At 32.1% G+C, this 20194-nt stretch overlaps 1 protein-coding gene across 5 annotated transcripts in view; it reads right to left on the bottom strand.

Moving 5' to 3' along the window:
* Window positions 1–294: 294 nt before the first annotated feature.
* Window positions 295–20194, bottom strand: part of LOC143229483 (synaptotagmin-15-like) — a 68574-nt gene continuing 48674 nt past the window's right edge. For all 5 annotated transcript variants that reach the window (XM_076461862.1, XM_076461863.1, XM_076461865.1 and 2 more), the window contains 5 exons: window positions 19526–19619; window positions 18924–19094; window positions 5510–5630; window positions 2284–2466; window positions 295–1412 (listed from right to left, as the gene is read on the bottom strand). In XM_076461862.1, coding sequence (XP_076317977.1) covers window positions 1288–1412; window positions 2284–2466; window positions 5510–5630; window positions 18924–19094; window positions 19526–19619 — 694 coding nt within the window. In that variant the 3' untranslated portion in view covers window positions 295–1287. The remainder of the gene's footprint in view (window positions 1413–2283; window positions 2467–5509; window positions 5631–18923; window positions 19095–19525; window positions 19620–20194) is intronic.

Raw genomic sequence — 20194 nt, 5'->3', positions numbered from 1 at the left:
CAGGTAGGAATGTAGGAAAGAATACTTCAAGTATAAATTAATACTGTTTTAAGTAAAAACGCAAACAAACAGTGGAATATACACACCGATAGATTTGTTTCTGAATAATTTTGTATAAATAATATCACCCATTATATTTTTAAGATATGACGAATCAGAGAAATACTTTGAAATGAAAAAAAAGAGAGAGACTACTTTTCAGTGATAAAAAATGGCAAACAATCAAATGTAATGTATTGATGTTTTTACATTTTTCAAAATTGTTACGATTAAGAAAAGAGGCGGGTCCAGATGGAAAGAAGAGAGAACACTTTATTTGAAAAAGAATACAAGTGATATTGCTTCTGGTTTCGGAAAGAAAGACGTATCTCTTACACCATTAGTAGTTACTAAAGGCTAAAGTGAGATCTTAGGCGTTCAAAAAGTGTGTGTCAGAATTTTATAAAAAACAACAACTCACAAATCAAACCATATGTGACTGAAAACATCTTTCATTAAATACGAAATAATGGTGCCAACTTAAAAATAATTGTAGAAACTTTAACTTATTGAAAAAAAAATCATTTAACATGTACTTACATTAATTGCTAAATGTATTCAGTGATAATAGTATTGAAATTCTTTTAATAATTTAGTGCTGACAACATCAACTGCAGAAGTTAGGTGCAGACGATAATTGTACCTACATCACTAACAAAATTAGCAGAGCCCTCTACTGCTATAAACTACAGTGAATTTTCAAAAAAAAAAAAGAAGAGAAAATATAAAACTTTTTACACTTGGGTTTGTTGTAAATTTGAAAGTCACATAACGAAAATAGACGAAAGTTGATACCAGTAAATAAAAAGTATCTGCTTAACAAAGCGACAAGCTAGGCTACGTCATTTTTCGGAGCATTACGGACATGAAATATTCTAGCATGTAAACATATATTTATATGTAGACATTCCTACCAGCTTTCATATTATTTCACTCATCTTTTACATATGTAACATTTTTATCGATTTTGTAGCTTTGAATTAATATTTATTATTGTCTATTTTTTACGATCGAAGTAAACTTTTTGATCTAGATTTTTTTCTGTTATCTGCATTACAGAAATTATTTTCAGGTTTATAAATTTTTGTGTTTGTAATTGTACTTTAGTATGTGGTATATCTTCATCTTATCAAAATAATTCCATGTAGTTAGTTTTAACTCCTCACACTGAGCTGAAACATTTCAACAAATATACGCGTAAAAGTCACGTGCTTTAGTGATTCTGGATTATAAGTCATTCATTTTGCGCTATGTTAGTTTGTGCCAACAGCGCACCTGGCGGTGATTTCTAGTAACTACTTCGTTCCAGTGTTCCATAGCTTTTCCTCTGGCAAACATGTAAGATCCAAGAACAACTCTTCCCAGAGATTTATCTGGAAGTTGCAAATAAACAAAAAATAGATAAATAAACAAACTAAATATCAACGGTACTTGCATACTGTTTGCCACGTTCTCTTTAAATATTAAAATTAATTGCTAATTATATCATAGTTATAAGTATGTGATACATTATTGTTTTCAAAAATAAAAATAATAATACATGTTCGAAGTATTTTCAATAAAGAGCATTCAATTTACAACGTTATAACTTTTAAGAAGAAATTTTTTACGTTTAGATTTGAAGATAATGTTTAACAGTCTCATTTAGTAGCACAGAGGATAATCTAGTTCATAGGACTAATTTTAGTTCAAAATTATCAAATAATTCTAGCTTATCCCCAATCGTTTAGCAGTAAAACTGCAGACTTACGACATTAAAAAATAGAATTTCTATATCCGTGGTAGACAAATCGCAAGTAGCTCATTGTGTAGCTTTTCTCTTAACAACAAACAACCAACTAAGATAATCCTATTTTAAAATATCACGTTCCTTGGTTTCTAGCTATTATGCAAATACTGCAGAATTTTTAATGAAAGCTAATTTCATTATTTGAAATAATACTAATTTTGAAAATTCTGGAAAACATAATCAAAAACGGAAGAAACATGCTTTATAAGTTTATTGATAATTCAAGTTAGTTTAGTAAAACCAACAACAAAGCTAAAGATTGATGCTAGGTCTCATTAGTTTGCAAGTATCAGCGAAATCAAATTATAACGGAAAATATATGAAACTAAATTTTTTTTATCCCTTTTAAAACCAAAACATGTGTTCAGAGAGAGTTCGAGTATATCTGGTCCTAGTAAAATATTTTACATTAAGAAAGAGAGGGGGAGCTAATTTTGTAGTTTTAAGAAACGAACCTTTCTGACTTCCACCTGACACCATTACTTGTAGGATGAAGCTGGCCGTGTTGACACAGTTAGGTGCAAGACGGAATATAAAGGTTTCATTATATTTGGGTTCTGCCATCTTTTTGGCTACGAGAGACTTCTTAGTTTTCACTGGTTTGTTGTCCAACATAAACGTGATTTTAACATACGTATCTGTATAAACAAATGTGGGTTTAACATATGTGTGTGTAAAAGAGAACATGTGCTGAAGGAATATCTGACATTTTTAAAGTTCAATATGGATACACCCAAAAAGCGAAAAAATATATGGAAAAGTAATTTATATATATATAGAAATACATATGTAACCAAAGGTACGTTAAAGATTTCTTGTATAAATGAAAGTAGTTTTTAAATAATACATTTAAAATACTGAAAACATAAGTATATACAGTAATATAACCAAATAACATCCGAATCCGTAAGTATTAAATTATTTTCACGTATAAAAACACAATTTTATTTATTAAGCAATAAATACTCTCAAAGCCTCACAATCTACGAGTCGAGGGATTGAAACCTGTTGCCTTTACAGACGTGAAGGATTATAATATAATGATCAATCTCAGTATTCGTTAATAAAGAGTAACTCAAGGGTTGGCGGTGGATGCTGTTGACTACTTGTCTTCCATTAATCCTATCGTTATCAAGGATATATAGTGTAAATTGTTTTACAAGCAATCAAAACGAAGAAATAAATATTGAGTTTCTCACTCGATAATCTAGCGGTAAGTATGAGGACCTATAACGCTAAAATTCAGGTTACGATACCCGTGATGGGCAGAGCAAATATATTGTTAGTTTTGACTTTAGAAACAAACAAAATTTACATATCTTCAACGATTCCCTATCTCCCGGTGGAACAGAGGTAAGCTTACGCACTTATAACACTAAAATTACGGCAACGATTCCCTGCGATCAACACAGTAGACAGTGCAATGTGACTTTGCTATAAAACAGATAACGTTCTTCAATGATTTCTGGCGGTAAAACAAGTAACAAATGGTTTCATTTGTGAGTGCAAACGTAAATTTTCAGCACTGGAATTAGTAAGTTAAAAGTTCCAATAACAGTTTGGCGAAATTTCTATTCACTTATGTTGATATAGAAAAAAACTAATTGTAAAATGTTTTAGCATTTGAGTAGAATTAGATTATTGATTTTATATGAATTTTGCTCACTTTAATAAAATAAAAAAATGTTATTCCTGTGGCTGGGAGTGTCCTAGTGATTAGCGTGCTCAGGCTGTTAATTTGTTTGTTTGTTTTGGAATTTCGCACAAAGCTACTCAAGGGCTATCTGTGCTAGCCGTCCCTAATTTAGCAGTGTAAGACTAGAGGGATGGCAACTAGTCATCACCACCCACCGCCAATCTTGGGCTACTCTTTTACCAACGAATAGTGGGATTGACCGTCACGTTATAACGCCCCCACGGCTGAAAGGGCGAGCATGTTTGGTGCGACAGGGATTCGAACTTACGACCCTCAGATTACGAGTCGCACGCAGGCTGTTAATCCAAGGAAATCTGATCCATTCTTTGAGGCCATGAATGCGATATGAGTGACGGTTACATTCAACTATTTGGTAAAAGTAACCCTTGGTCTGGGGATGAGTGCTGTTAACTATTTGCTTTCCTTCTATTAGCGACTGTTATGCGCAGATAGCTCTTTATGTAACATTGCGCGAACATTCAGAAAAGGAAAAAAGAAAACAATTCACGGTCGACTTAAGTAAACCATCCACTATCAGGGAGGGTAAACCCTCCACTATTTATCGATATGAAATACAAGATGCTTTATATTTCTGAACATAAAAAAATACTTTACAATCGCAAGCAGATCACCTCTGGGAAGATATCTAACTTCTAGTAAATCAGAATGTATGTGTGAATTTCACGCAAACCTATTTCAGCATTACTCATTCTTAAATTTGAAACAATAAAGGGATTTTAAGTTATTTTTTTTGGTTTGGTTTCTTTTTTGAATTTCGCGCAGGCTACAAGGGGCTATCTGCGCTAGCTATCCCTAATTTATCAGTGTAAGATTAGAGGGAAGGCGTCGAGTCATCACCTCCCACTGCCAACTCTTGGTTTACTCTTTTATCAACGAATGTTACATTATAACACCCCTATGACTGAAAGGGCGAACATGTTTTGGGTGAGAGGTATTCGAACCCGCGACCCTCAGATTACGAGTTAAGTGTCCTCACAACCTGGACATGCCGGGCCTAATAAAAGGAAGACAACTGATCAATACCATCCACCGCCCATGCTCGCACTACTCCTTACCAACAAATTTTGCGATTTAGCGTTACATTATAATGCCTAAAAGTGCGAGCGTATTCAGTGGTGAGATTCGAACCCGTGTCTGGTAGCTGAGTGCGCTTATTATCAGATCATGTCCTATGTAAAACAATGTGTTTATTCACATATTAGGCTGAACTAATTAATAAAGGGTTTGATGTAATACTTGTTTGTCTGTTGAATAAGCATTTGATATGATTTATGTTTGTTTAACATTCGGGTTTTGTTTATTTTGTAGTAGTATATTTGTAAGTATCGAGTGTGTGTTTTCTTATAGCAAAGCCACATTGGGATATCTGCTGAGTCCACCCCGGTGAATCGAACCCCTGATTTTAGCGTTGTAAATCCGAAGACTTACAACTGTACCAGCGGTGGACGTAAGTACCGAGAGTAGAAGTTTGATTATTTATAGTTCAAAGTCACATTGTGCTTGTTGTCCTGTTCACCGTGAAGAATAGAACCCTGAATCTTAGCATTCTTTGTCCGTAAATTGAGGAACAAGAGTAGAGGAGTTACAGGCAGTATAAGCCTTTAGGAAAATCAGTTTGTGATTGTCGGTCTGTGTCTAAGTTTATTATTGTTTTCAGGATGAACAAATTACATAGTGAATATGAATTCATATTCAAGAACCTTTATGCATGACACTATGATTTTTTTCGATATTTAGAATATGTTTTTTTAAAGATAATTGTATGTTGTAGTTGCTATGGTTTCTTTCTAATTGTTACTATAGTTTCAGTTATATGACTTTGTTCACCTGTAATCAAAACAATATTGAGATTATTTGGGGTAATTTGCGTTGAACCGTGTTTAGGTTGTAGACGGCTTATCTTTTGGATAGTGATAGCTTGTGTGGTAACAAATATTGCCGGATTTGTCACTGAATTCACTTACCCAGAACAGCTGTGTCTTCGGGTAGTTGTAAACCTTGAACTTCGAATACTGTAAGAGTCAGACGCTCCAAATTGTGGCTATATGTCATACTGACCAGCATTTCACCGTGTTCTGAAGACACCTTGCCACATAAAAAATTATAATCATTCACATGTGTAAATACAATTATGTCCGAAATATATACAAATATATATGTAAAATATCGTCCTTCTGAAAACATACATTCAACTCTTTGTTGTATTCTGAAAGTTATATATATATATATATATATATACATATTTTAAACACACATACATACATATATATATTATCGTTAACGTATAATGGAAACATTATACATGAATTTGGTTTAATGATTACTGAATTAGTTTCATGATTAAAGTATCGCTTTTCAGATATATTTCTGAGAAAGAGCAAGATAACAAGTTATTAAAATAAAACACAGACATACGATTTAATTGAACAGCCTTGAGGTAAACCTGAAAATAAAATAAAATTTATGGATAAAAGTATCAGTTGATTTATGAATATATGCACGTGGAAAGTTTGTTTGCTGCTATGTAGAGATATAAGTAATGGACCTTTTGTGCTCTGTTCATCGCGGGGATAGAAATCTGAATTTTAGCGCAATAGCTTCTCAGAGTTATCGCTGAGCTATCTCATGGGGGGAAGGCGTATGCGGAAATATTAATTCAAATATGGAATAGAATAAGACAAATGTATACAGAACGATATGTTCACATAAAGTATAGAAGAAATCAAACACAGTATCCGCGAAAATGTTATTTTAGAGAAAACTGGGGAAGATATGAGTGTCACAATCCCATACTACCTGACATTGCGTGAAATATGAATCTTTCTATCTCTTCCTTTTAATAAGGTGTTTGTGAAATTAAGCACAAAATAACACAATGGGCTATCTGTGCTCTGCCCACCACGGATATCAAAACCCGGTTTCTAGGAGTCCGCAGACATACCGCTGTACCACTGGGGAACCATTTTTTAAGAGAAAATTTAGAAGACCATGTCATATGAAAATAGTTTGAAAATGCGCACATTTTTACCGTCTAAAAGTTTGATGAAATATTTATTCTTATATAAATACATCGTTGATATGAGATGGCTAACTACAAATTAGCAAACAGGTGGAAATTGTTTGTGTTTTTCATATCTGTGGTAGATGATGAAAAGATAAAAGATCCTCTAAACTCTATATTACTATTATTTCGAAAAATATATCTCCTAAAATCATTTACTATGTGTCATCTATAAACGAAGACAGAAAAATGCCAGAATTATGTTCATGAAAAGCAGTTGAACGAGTTTTATTTAAGATTTAATTTGAGTCTTAAATGTCTAGTACCAATGTCGGTCACACACACACACACAGACGGTGTGTAATATTTGGTAATATTTTAAGTAATTTAACTAGTAAACTAATAAAACTAAATGTAACATTTTCAAATTGTCTTCCGTAGTTTTACAGTGTCATATTTCAAGTGATGTAATGTTATTCAGCGTAAATGGAAGTTATAATGATTTCAGAGGCAGGAGATAATGAGATGTTTTGACTTTGCCAGTTGTACATTTTACACAACAATGATCTTGTAGCACGTGGACCTTGTGTTCTTAATGCTTCATACGTTTATAATACATAAATACCAATACATTTGTTCACGTAATTTACGGATACTCTGTATATCATTTAAATAAGTCTGAATGCCAATTACGGTTTCTTTCAACATTTAAAGTTCGACACATTTTATCCAGACAATAAATAATACAACATTTTGTATTATGCACGAACGTTTAGTGTTTTCTAACACCTATATTTAACTCTAATATTACTACAATATGTTTCAAAAATTTTATGCATACAAGTATATGTAGGTATAATGTAAAATAGTAATTAAAGGAGTGGTTATGTTTCTTTTGCCCTAGGTACTTATTGTTCAAGCTTACTCACTTATAGTATCACATTCACTTTCCGTGCTTTTACATGCGGAGATTTATGTTAAGTTGAACACAGTTTGTTAAAGTAGACAGTGAATTTTACATTGGTGGACCAAGTGACATCTTGAGAAAACATTATTTTTTCGAAGATGTGTTTGTTTACTTATTGTTAAGGACAAAGCTGTTATTTATATTCTTTTCACCGCGAATATCAAAACACGATTTTATGTGTTGTAATTCCTTAGATTTACTGGTGAACTACGAGAGGGAGCATTTTAGATGGGACTAACCAACAGTGACGAAAGTAGCGTATGCATTCTCAGAAGAATAACTTTATGATTTTTTTCATATAATGTAATATTTTCTCAGGCTGGTATAGATTTTCTTCTTTACAACTACATATAGAAGCTCTAGTAAAGGCAGCGTCTTAAGTAAATACACTTATTTTGACAGTGACTGTAAAACAGATAAAGATTATTTTCACGCTATTCTAATTTTGTTCACTCTCTTCCTTTTTAACATCTCAGTCAGAGGCAGTGATTTCAGGTTTTTCTTTGTTGAATCTCCTGTTATCTTGCTCACTATTCCTACCCGATTACTTTTATGTGAAATCAATAAACCTAATAAATATCTCACCTGTATAGAGTATGTTCCATTTAGTACAAGCTATGTAGATTGAGCAATGTTTTTTTAAGTGCACATCAAGTCATTGAATAAATCACAAATGCACAGATTAATCTTATACGCGTTTTAGAGACAGAAGGTCTGTGTTATAATTATATTGGAGATACGATACACTACTACAGTTGAACCTCTCCAAACAAACACACAAAGTTTGTTTGGAAACATACAGTTTTTTTTTATACGTCTTAAAATGTGAGTTAAGACAATGATAACGAAAAAATTATTTTAGGAAAGTTGAGTTGTAAACAGAACAACAAAACAGGTGAGTTTTTAAAGAGAAAGGAAAGCACGGTTATCTTTACTACCAGTCGTTCGCGTTTTCCATCTCTTTAATTCTAAAACAAAAAAACACTAAAATATGTAAATGTTGACTAAAAAAAGGTGATTTTCTTTTAGCCTACGGAGTTCTGTATACTATTCCGAACACCTTGCAGACTATACTATTACCATTTACGATTTGTACGTTACTTATTTAGAATTCTGAATTAGATTAAAGCATATGCTGCTTTTATAACTTTAAGCTCCGTAGTGCTTCTATACACTTTTACTACATGTGTCAATACTTTAACTTATGTAATACCTATCCAATAACAATATAGCTTTGACTATTCATTTATCTATTTATTTACGTAAAATGGCCGACGAATGCGGGCCCAGTATAGCAAGGTTAAGGCCCTTTACCCGTAATCCGAGGGTCGCGGGTTCGAATCCCTGTTACACCAAACTTGCTCTCCCTTTCAGCCACCGGGACGTTATAATGTGACAGTCAATACGACTATTCTTTGATAAAATAGTAGTCCAAGAGTTAGCGGTGGGTGGTGACGACCAGCTGCCCTTTTACTAGTCTTACACTGTTAAATTAGAGACGGCTAGTGCAGGTAGCCCTCGTGTAATTTCGCGCGAAATTCAAACCAAAGTGGTGAATGTGAAAGGTATTAAATTCGTCTTACAAGAGTAATTTCATGTGAGTTTAAAAGAACACATTTTGTGTACGTATAAAATTTTAGTGTTACTTTTATTAATACTAAAACAGTTTTTTCTAAGTTACTTTAACCGTAGAATTCTTCGTTTATTTAACCATTAGTTTAACACAAACAGACAGTTGACTCATGTGCGTAATTAAATTGTTGACTCTCCCATTTTAAGGCTAAGTTATGCTCAAGTGGTAAAACGATCGAGGATAAAAACACGTTAAAATCAAACTTGCCAAATAAAAAGTGCTGGCAAAGATCTTACAAGTGAACACGAAATCATAATTCCAACGAGAAAAAATTGTCGAACATCAAGATGTGTTTGAAGCTATTAAAATTTAGGTATGTCACAAGAGTGTGCGATGTTGGCCTTATGAGTATTTCATAACCTTTCGTAGGTGATGGAACCACGCAAAATAGCTATAGCTATTTAGAATTAGTATTCAGAAAAAAAAAGCCAGCAGTTTTAACTCACATAAAAACTGTTATCTTTAACGAGCCATGTGCAATTAGTTACACTAGTGTTCAAAATCTGTAAGTGTAGTCGACCCTATTCGTGTATGGTTGATAGACGTTATTAAGTTTATCATCATTCACGCAACATACGTCATAACTGTGATAAGCTTGACGATTTGTTATTAAAGTAAACTAACACGTAAGGAATTAAGAGAATTGTAAATGTGTTCATGTTATTGAAAAATCTAGCCAGTATGTAAGTTATTATGTTTTTCTTGGTTTAGTTTGGCGAGTTCAGTTTTCTTTTATAATGTACCTGCTAATTTAGGGTATATACTATACACAACTCGAAGGTGCGAGGAATTAAATAAGCAATGTTATGTATAAACATAATAACACCTGTTTAAGGTTATGTTTATTTAATTCTGTCAAAAAGAACATTTAGTGATATTTACTGCAGTTATCTTTTACCTATAATAAAGGAAAGTCAATTATCTCAAGACATGTGATTCTGGTAGATTAAAACCAGTAATTAGAGAAGAAATACATCCAGAAGTTAAAGAATTTTCTTCTTCCAGTTTGCGTTCAACTAATGATGTATTTGTTAAAGACAATTATTTGTTTATCTGCTTTAGAGCAAAGCTACATTGGGCTATCTGTTGTGTCTACTGTGGGGAACTGAACCTAGATTCTAGGGCTGTAACGATGCTCTTGTTAGAAGATCTTTGGATTATATGATTAGTTGTCATGAAACAAAAATCTCGCGGAAACATTTAAAGTTTAACTGGTGGGTACAGAAATATATTTTACAATTGAGTCATGTAATTCAGGTCTGTGTTAATTAAAATTCAAGTAATTACATTTGTTTAAAGAAGTGTAATGAGTTTGATTGGATAAACTGAAGATGATATGACATAATATACAGCTTGTGTAAGGCGAAATAACTGGGTCTTGGAAGTTCATACGGAAGTTACATTAAAGGCTTCTAATCTTATAGTGTATAAATATACATATATCTGAACCAAAGTATTCTGACTTCACAGTGTATAAACGTATAGAAATATATACTACTGATGTACAGATTATATATGTACATGGAACTAGAGAAGGGAATAATAATAATAATATAAATAAGATAAATAAAAAAGGTGAATTTAAAAACTTGCAAATAGGAATCGTAAAAAAATGAGGAAATAAGGTTGGAGGCACTGTAGACATTATTTAGTCAAACTAGAAACACTTACTTTAACTCCACCGATATAATTCCGGAAAACAGCATAGTGCTAAAATATGGGTTTGTAATTTGAGTAAATACAGTATTTGCAGCTCTATTTCCTTACTGTTTTACGTCCATATATGCAAGTTTTTAATTCCATTTTTAAAAATTTTATTTGCTAGATTTTTTATGCTCAATTATGAGCAATGGAATACTTGATTTGTTAGTTAACCTTATACATTGTAGTAATAATAAACAGAAGCTAGCTGATATGGATCATGATCATTTACTGTAGTTATTGACTGTTTGATAACATTAGTTCGAGTTGCAGCTGGAGATTGTCATGGGGATTTTTTCGAGAATACAGTGAGCGTTTGTTGCTGTAATTAAATTGTTTACATATAATGCACAGCAATGGGTAAATATATGTGTAGACTCTCACTCATCGTATATATTATTTCACCAATATAAAAACAGCATTTTTAAATAAAATATATTTATCTAAAACACCGCTTTAAGTAAAAACTTCACTCTTTTAAAGTAATTATTACAAAAATGTGTATAACATGTGTATTAATATTATTTGTATTTATTTTTGTTTTATGCTTTCACTTCATACATAATATAAGAGTTTGCTTCCTTAGTACCCCTACGACCTTCGCAGTATCTTATTTAATACTTTACAGAAGATTTGGTGCAATATACTGAGCTGTTTGTCTTGTAAGCTGGTAAAAAAATAATGAGAAGAATTACAAACGGGCAGGCCCTCAAGTTATAGAGTTTACGTTTCGTTACCCTTGGTGGGCAAAGCACAGACAGCCCATTATATTAATTTTTTCTGAACTTCAAACAAATTACTAACGGGAAATTATGAGAGGATTTTTTCCCTCTTGTAAGTCTAACGTGTGCTTTTTTTTTGTTTATTTTTATGTATGTATGGCTGACTGCAGATAGTAAAAATTTTAACGTGTTGTTTGAGTTGAATCTTAACTATTTAATGTGCTTTATACCCGAAGGTTCTTTTAGGGTTTTGCGCAATTCCTTGCAATCCCTGTTATGAACCACTATCGTGATTCATGATACTAAACTTTGTAAAATCTCAAGACAGTTGAGTTACTTTTCAGAGGGTTGTCATTGTACTTGGTGGTTAAAGCCTGGTGGTAAAAGCACTCGATACGCAGTATGAGGGTCGTAAGTTCCTGTCACCCTTTCACCCATGGATGCGATATAATATGACAATCTTATTATTTGTTGGTAAAAGAGAAGCACAAGAGCTGATGGTATGTGGTGTCTTTCCTTTAGCCTATCATTACTAAATTAAGGTTTAGCATAGATAGACTTCGTGTAGATGTAATGTTTTAATTGCAGGATTTGTAGGTATGCAAAAAAGAGAAAACTCTTAGGTAAAATAATATAGAAATCAAAAACGGATAATTTAGTAGCGAAAACACAACGTGTTGGTTTGTATAACTCGAGCCACACAAACTGTGGAGACAATAAACTGGCAGAAAGAAGACAACGTCAATATTTTCAATAAATCTACAGTAAAAATGGATAATCACTTCTTAATATTAATAAAAAAAATATAGTACACAACTAACTAAAACGCTTAAGAAAGATTTGATTGATGTGATCGAACAAGAAACTTACGAAAAATCGAAAAATCGGTCAGATTAAGATAGTTGTAATGCAATAACTTATACGGACGATAACAGGAAACAATAGGACTGATGAAGAAAATTCAGTTAAGTGAAAGATATAATATTAAGTAAGAGTTCAGCCTAGAGTGAGAATAAAGCAGAAGAATCCACAAGCTCATTAACTGAACCTCAGTTATTGAAGAACGTTATAGTAATAATTAAATATATCTCGATAGGGCGTTTAAATGATTCACACCAAAACTCACCCAAAGCCTAACTTATTATTTCCAAATATGTAATTCATTCACTCAAATTTATCAAAGTCTACGCAAATCTTTCCCAAGTTCATGGAATATTAACTTAACATAACATAATGTTTAATAACAAAAAGGGACCTATAAGCCCATCTCGGTTGTCACATTCTTTAAATTAAACTATTGTAAATTAAAAAAAAATCTTAAAGCCAACTCTAATAATTCATATAGTTATCAAGCTTTTTCCTAAAATCACTTAAAGTTACTGTCTCCACAACATCGGAATGCAACTCGTTCCAGAGGCGAGCCACTCTGTTAAAAAAAAAAAAAATCTTAGCTGAAGATAATTCTTATTTTCCCAAGATTTATACTTGTGTCCCCTAGTCCTGCTATTCTCATTGTTAATTATAAAAAAAGGATGATACATTAACACTATCTATTCCATTTATAATCTTAAACGCCTTAATCAGACCTCGTTAATTATTCCTTTTTTCAAGTGAAAACAATTTTAGAAAACTCGAACTTTCCTCCTATGACAACCCCTCCATCTGAGGCACCATTCTAGTAGCTTTTCTTTTAAATGCATTATGTTGGATTTATTATAATTAAAACCTAACTTCCATTTAGTTGCCTAACTTATTAAATGATCTAAATTCTTTTGTAAATAAGCATCATCCTCTTCACATTTGGCAACACTCAAGACCTTAATATCATCAGCAAATTTAAGTAATTTACCGATCATTCCTTCATCTAGGTCATTGATGTAAATCAAAAGGAGTAAAGGTCCTAAGACTGAGCCCTGAGGTACGCTACTCGTGACATTAATCAACTTTGATTATACCTCATTTGTAACAACCCACTGATTTCTTGCATCCAGTCACTCTTTTATCCAATTTACTAACTTACCTCCATATCTATAGAGATATTTTTCGCAAACCTTTATATGGCACGTTGTCAAATGCTTTCTAGAAATCCAGATTCACCAAAACTACACCCTTAAACTCATCTACATAAACAGTGACCTTTTCAAAGAATGTCTTTAGATTTATATGGCAAGATTTCCCCGCAGTAAAATCCCATTGATTATCCAATAAAATTATAAACCATGTTAAATGACTTTGCAAAGCATCTTTTACCAGATTTTTTAAACCTTTTCCTTCAACTGATGTAAGACTAATAGGCCTATAATTACTGGGACAATTTTTATTAAAGAGCTGACAAAAAAATGCAGCAAATGGTTCACATATCCAATTTTTAACGTTATTCAAAACCTTTGGGAAATAGTATCTGGTTCAGTAGACTTATCTTTTTTTAAACTTCCCAATTTTTTCTTAACCAGCTCAGAGTTAAGGCAGTCATCTTTTTTGTTCTCATAAGCTGTTCAAGACGTGGAATACTGCTTAAATCTTTTCAGTAAAAATAGAAGAAAAAGCAAAATCTAATAACTCAGCCATCACTTATTCATTAGGTACCAACATTCCATTATCATCCTCCCAGGGACTTACCTCCTATTCTAACATTTTGTTTAACCTCAACGTATTTAAATAAATCCTTTTGTTTATTTTTATATTTTAAACTAACTTTTTCTTATACATCCTTGCTGATGTCCTAATTTCCTGTTTCACCAACTTTCTTGATCTTTTGTAATCTTTTAAATTTCCCGTCATTCCAATCAATTTAAATCTATGAGGATTTTTTTTTTATTTTATCACTTACCCTTTTGAGCAAACCTGTTTTTTTACTTGCAGCCACCCTTTTCTTTTTATAAGAAATATTTATATTTCGAGTATAGACAAGTTTATTCTTAACATTTTTCCATATTTAGTCAGTATTTCGAAATAACTCATTATACGAATTTTCAGTTATATATAGTTATAAATTTTAAAACTGACTAATGATGTTTGTAAGACAAATCATTAAATAATAATGTTTGGATTCAAGATAACCAATTAAAAGTTACAAATAACGCAGCTTTTAATAATATGAAAGTAGGAATTGTCTTACACGATAATAATATTAAAGTGATAGAAAGTACCTTTTTGGTGATTTCTTTGGCACTGACTATGACTTTTTGCACCAACTAAAAACTTAGAATTATTTTTCTCTTTTCTTAAACTGAAAATTTTTGTCATCATTATCATCGTTAGCACTGATTATGAGTTTTTGCACTAACTAAAAATTCACAATTTTTTTTTCATTTTGTTGTAGTCGGCCCTCTCAGTAAGAGTAACCCAAGAGTTGGCGATGGTTGATGATGACTGGCTGCCTTCCTTCTAGTCTTACACTGTTGAATTAGGGACGGCTAGCACAGAATAGCCCTGTATAGCTTTATGCGAAATTCAAACCAAACAAACCTCTAACGCAAATACGTTCATTTTTAATCACGCGGATGTAATTTCGCGCTGTGCAGAAGTTTTGAGCCATAATAAAAAGGGTTATGCTGAGCTGTACTAATACGGTTCGTAAGTATATCAAGTCCCTACATATGCTTTATTGATTTATGACACGACCCACTACAACGAAGTTTTCTCCAATGTTTCAAGAAACACTAAACTAACTTCAATATAACACATTATTAATACAAAATGAAACCTACGTACTCTATTTCTATATATTTTTGCGACGAAATAAGAGATGTCAAACACTTATGGCACGTTGTCAAATGCTTTTTAGAAATCCAGATTCAGTATTAAATGTTACGCCAGTTGATATTCAACTGTATGATGGTGCAAATTTTGAAATAATAGCTGAAAACAACTTGTACCAGTACAAAATTACAGGACCTGCGCAAAGATGCCATAATATCTACATAACATGACTTGTGGAATGATGTTGTTGTTTGTTATTAAGCACAAAGCACTATATGTGATCCGTCCACGATAGGTATCGAAACCCGGTTTCTAGTAAACATAAGTTTGAGGACATACCGTTGTGCCACTGGGGGGCGGGGCTATGGAAACAGTACGAAGTTACACGTACGTTGGAAACATAAAACCATTTCAAGTTTATGAAGAACAAGATGTTGGAACTTGATGAAGTTATTCTACAAATAAATGAGAGAAGAAGAGAGAGTTAGGCATAATTTAAAAGGCAAGAAAATAGTTTAACGCATCAGTTTTGTATGTTATAATGCAGTACATTTGTGTAATTTTGTGCTCACTAATGATATATATATACAAGGCGTTATGTGCTGTCTACTGCTCACTAACAGTATAAAAAATTCATTCTTTCCACAACATGTTATTAAATTTATAGAGGCATCGTGTATTATAATGTAAGAACTGCAACGCTTACAACTGATTCTTTTTTACCTGATAGATTATGGCTAACTCCCTTTTTGGCTGTATAATAGGGCTTTTATAAGTATCTGTCTCGTTTGTCATAAATCAGAAATGGTGTTCTGTGTTTATAAATCCCAGAAGTAATTTACTGTATATTTCGTAACGTTATTTTCTCGTGTCCAGTAGCGAAGTACTGGTACATGTCGTTTTTAAACGTTGTATTTCGAATTGTATGTTATGTTAGAGCCGAGTATCAGATAGTGTAATATTTAGTATTGCGGTTCAAGTATTTCAGACCTTTTGTTTCGTTGTGAAAACATAGACAACTCAGGTGTATAAGTTTATATATATGTTAGGGACGTTTTTTGTTTCATTTATTTGTGTATATCTTGAATAATGAGAAGAGTAGGGCGTGTTTAGGGCTGACATAATTATTAACCCTATTAATACTAATAGAAAAATATATAGGTAAAGACGGCTCGTTTGGGTTGAGAAAATTTTTTACGTAAAGAAATTTTTTCGACCCAAACGAGCCGTTTTTACATATATATTTTTCTCTACAAGTGGGTTTTCTTGACATCACTGAATACTAATAGAGCAAGGTTGCTCATTGGTGGATCCCTGCTAGTACAGCTTACGGTAAGTTTACGGATTTACACAGTTAAAATCAGGGGGTTTGATTCCTCTCGGTGGGCTCCGCACATAGCCCGATGTGGCTTTGCTATGAGAAGAAAACACACAGACTTCGTGGTGTTTTATTAATAAATTATTTGAAATTGGAACATATGGTATGCAGCAGTATAAGGTTTTGTAGTTTGTTGTATCTTGGAATTTATTATTATTTGTTTGTTGTTGGTCTAAGTGTGTGTATAATTTTTTGTACGGTTATTTGAGGAAATTTGTTGATGTTAATGAAGTGTTGTTTTAATTTGTTGATTTCATCATTAATTTTATCAGGTGAACATAGTTTTGTGGCTGTGTTTATTTGGTTTCATAATATGATGAGATTTTGTTTTTTTATGCGCAGAGTTCCAGAGAATGTATAATCCAGTATGGGTGATTTTTCTGGGGATTTTTGTTACATATTTAAAAAATGTCCACGCTATATATTTACCGAGGTTGTAGTTAAATGATTCATAGGTCGACATAATGGGTCGTAGAGGACAATCGCGTTTGTGAGGTTTGGTGGCGCAGTATAGTTGTGGTGTGCGTAAGTCGGTTCTGCGTAGGTAAAAGTAAAGGTTTTCTGAGATTGTGTTGTTTCTTTCATTTGTAGTAGTATTTTGTTTAATTGGTTTCACGTTTTTTTTTTGTTGGATCTATGTGTATTAGTTTACATTTCTTTGTACCGACAAATGACGGTTTCTTTGAAGGCTAATTGATTTCTTTAGAAGGAATGTATAAGAGTTTCTAAGTTCTCCATCAATGCTTATAGAAATTTGGTGCTTGTCAATCATGAATAAACGATAACTCTCCCAGAACTTATGGCCTAAAGACTGAATGGTCAAGAAAATGTTAGTCTAAGATCGTTAATTCTATATTATAAGTTTTTTAACAAATTTGTAGAGACAAGTAAATCTTTGGAAGTAGAAAACAACGCAGTAACAGATTTCATACCTAAAAGGAGAGATTCGTAATTATTATAAAGTGTTTTCTAAAGTCACAGTAAACGGAGTGAAACCTGAAAAATGCACGAGAACTGAACTTAGAAACAAACTGGAATTAAGTGATCGTACTTTATTTATATAATACACTATTTTGCATGCTTATGACGTGTTTATTTTTCTTCGTCTCAAATATTATGCTAATATATTATATATAATGTACAGTAATGGGCAAATATATGCTGAGGCTAAGACAGAGCCCTTACTAATCGCATATATTATTTCACTAATAAAAAAACAGCCTTTTCAACTAAAACATATTCGTCTAAAACATCGCTTTAAATAAACTTTCACGTCTTTTAAAGTAGTTATTCCAAAAATGTCTATAACATAGTTTAATATTATTTGTATTAATTTTTGTTTTAATACTTCACTTCATAGATAATATTAGGGTTTGCTCCCTAAATACCCCTACGATCTTCGCAGTATCTTATCTAATATTCTTCAAACGGTTTGGGTGCAATATATCAAGTTGTTTTTGTTGTAAGCTAGTAAGAAAATAATAATAATAAGAATTACAAATGGTCAAGCCCTCTAGTGGTGCAACGGTTTGGAGCAAGTTTATATGATTGAGATCCTTTTCTTCAGAGATTCAAAATTATTAATTAAAACCAAATCCGACCTGTTCCTCTCGTTCGATTTTGATAGCATTTTAAAGATACAATTAAAAACTAAATTAAAACAGGCCGGTGTACTTGGAACTTGTAAATTCAAGACTCTTCATACCTATCCAGCAGGTTATGTATCGTCTTTAAAGCACACATGTTTATGCATGAAAAGATTTGTCAGACTTTCTCCAGAAAATTATCATATATATAACAGATAATTATCATATAATTACCACAATATATTAAAAATGTTTCACTGCAAAGAAATTGCCATGTTTTGAAAAGTTTAAAGTTTTGTCACGCTTTTTGGAAAATTGTCATATATTTAAATATATAATTATCATATAATGACCACAATTTTTACGAAAAACTTCACTACGAAAAAAATATTTTGAACAATTTTAGAGGTACGATAAAACAATTAAGTAGAACTTATTTTAGCTCTTTAAAACACACAAATAGCTTAGTGGCAAATATATATTAAAACTATCTGATCTGAAACACTGGTCTACGTTGATTAAAACAATTTATCTAATCCAAAATGTGATCTACTTTAATTAAAACTCTCTATATGATCCAAAAAGTGATCTGCTTTAATTAAAACTGTCTATCTGATCCAAAAAGTGATCTACGTTAATTAAAACTTACTGAAGAAACTTCTATGTAAGGAATTTTAATCAAACATACCTCATCCACAACCTTTTCCAAGTCTCTCCAAATGATGACATTTTCATTGGTGGTGACGTCAACGTCTTTCAGAGGATAAACCACGTGACCTATGATGTTGTACTTCTTTCCTCTATCACTGTCGAAAACCGTGAATTTCAGAGTCCGTTCTTCTATTGCTTTATTGGGAATCTAGAGATGAAAAGTTTCTGTGAATTGCTTAATATTAATATATAGAATGTCAAACTGATAAGCTAATGGTAAAGAGGTTTCTCAGACAATAAAGAGTTGTATGAAAATACATCACATTTCACGTTTCTGTTCGTCTAACAATAGATATCCAATTCTTTCAGGTGAAATTTGCGAGAACAAGCAAGTGAAACAATAATTAATAAAGTCTTACATTATTTGGTTCATACAATTTGTTATTGGAATTGAAAAGAAAAAAACACACTAAAATGTTATTCGAAATACTGAAGTAAAAATAAAATACAAAATTAGTGATTTACAAACTCGTTTGACTGTCAAATCTTAAAATATCTATTTTTTTTCGAAAAATAACATTTTATTAGGTTTTCACTTGAAAAAATTGCTTATATGATAAAGAACCATTATGTCCTTACCTGGAAAACAAAAGTTTCTTCAAATTTAGGGTTGCACGTTTTCTTCTTTATTTTTGTCTGAAGGTAGCGGCGCTCATCGGGAAGCAAGAAAATTCTGGAAAAAAAAGAAAAACAGCTTATTTAACTGGATTTACTTAGATATCTTGACAACTTGTGAAACACACAAACTTATCTTTAATCTATTGGAAAAAGCTTCAGTTTTAGTTAACATACAGTTAAAGCTCTTTAAATCGTTCACGCAAATTTAGTTTACTTTAATTGGTTTGCAGATAATAATTCAAAATATTGATCTACATTAAAACCTAAGTTGCTTAGTTAACCATTTCATAAAGGGCCTAGAAATTAGAGGTACTCCTCGAAAATACAACCATATTTTTTATGCATTGGTTTGTTAGAAGTATGAAATGGATAGTTGTGAAAAATAACCCTTTTTCACATATATTTTTGTATGGCTATCCACAGCTATTCTAGGTAAAAAGAAATGTGCTGCGGAACGACGCGTGGAAAATCATGAATAATTCCGCCAGTTTATGTGGTACTTTAACAAAAGTGGTACCAAAATAAAGCTGATATAATAACTTTCAATACTGTATGACATAATGTATATTATTAGTGTGATTAATCTGTTTGAACAAAGCACTATAATTTTCTGATGAACTAGTATCTCTA

The sequence above is a fragment of the Tachypleus tridentatus genome, chromosome 10 (assembly GCF_004210375.1).
Source record: "Tachypleus tridentatus isolate NWPU-2018 chromosome 10, ASM421037v1, whole genome shotgun sequence".
NCBI lineage: Eukaryota > Metazoa > Arthropoda > Merostomata > Xiphosura > Limulidae > Tachypleus > Tachypleus tridentatus.
Note: the sequence above shows the minus strand (reverse complement) of the source record. Positions and strands in the feature narration are given on the sequence as shown.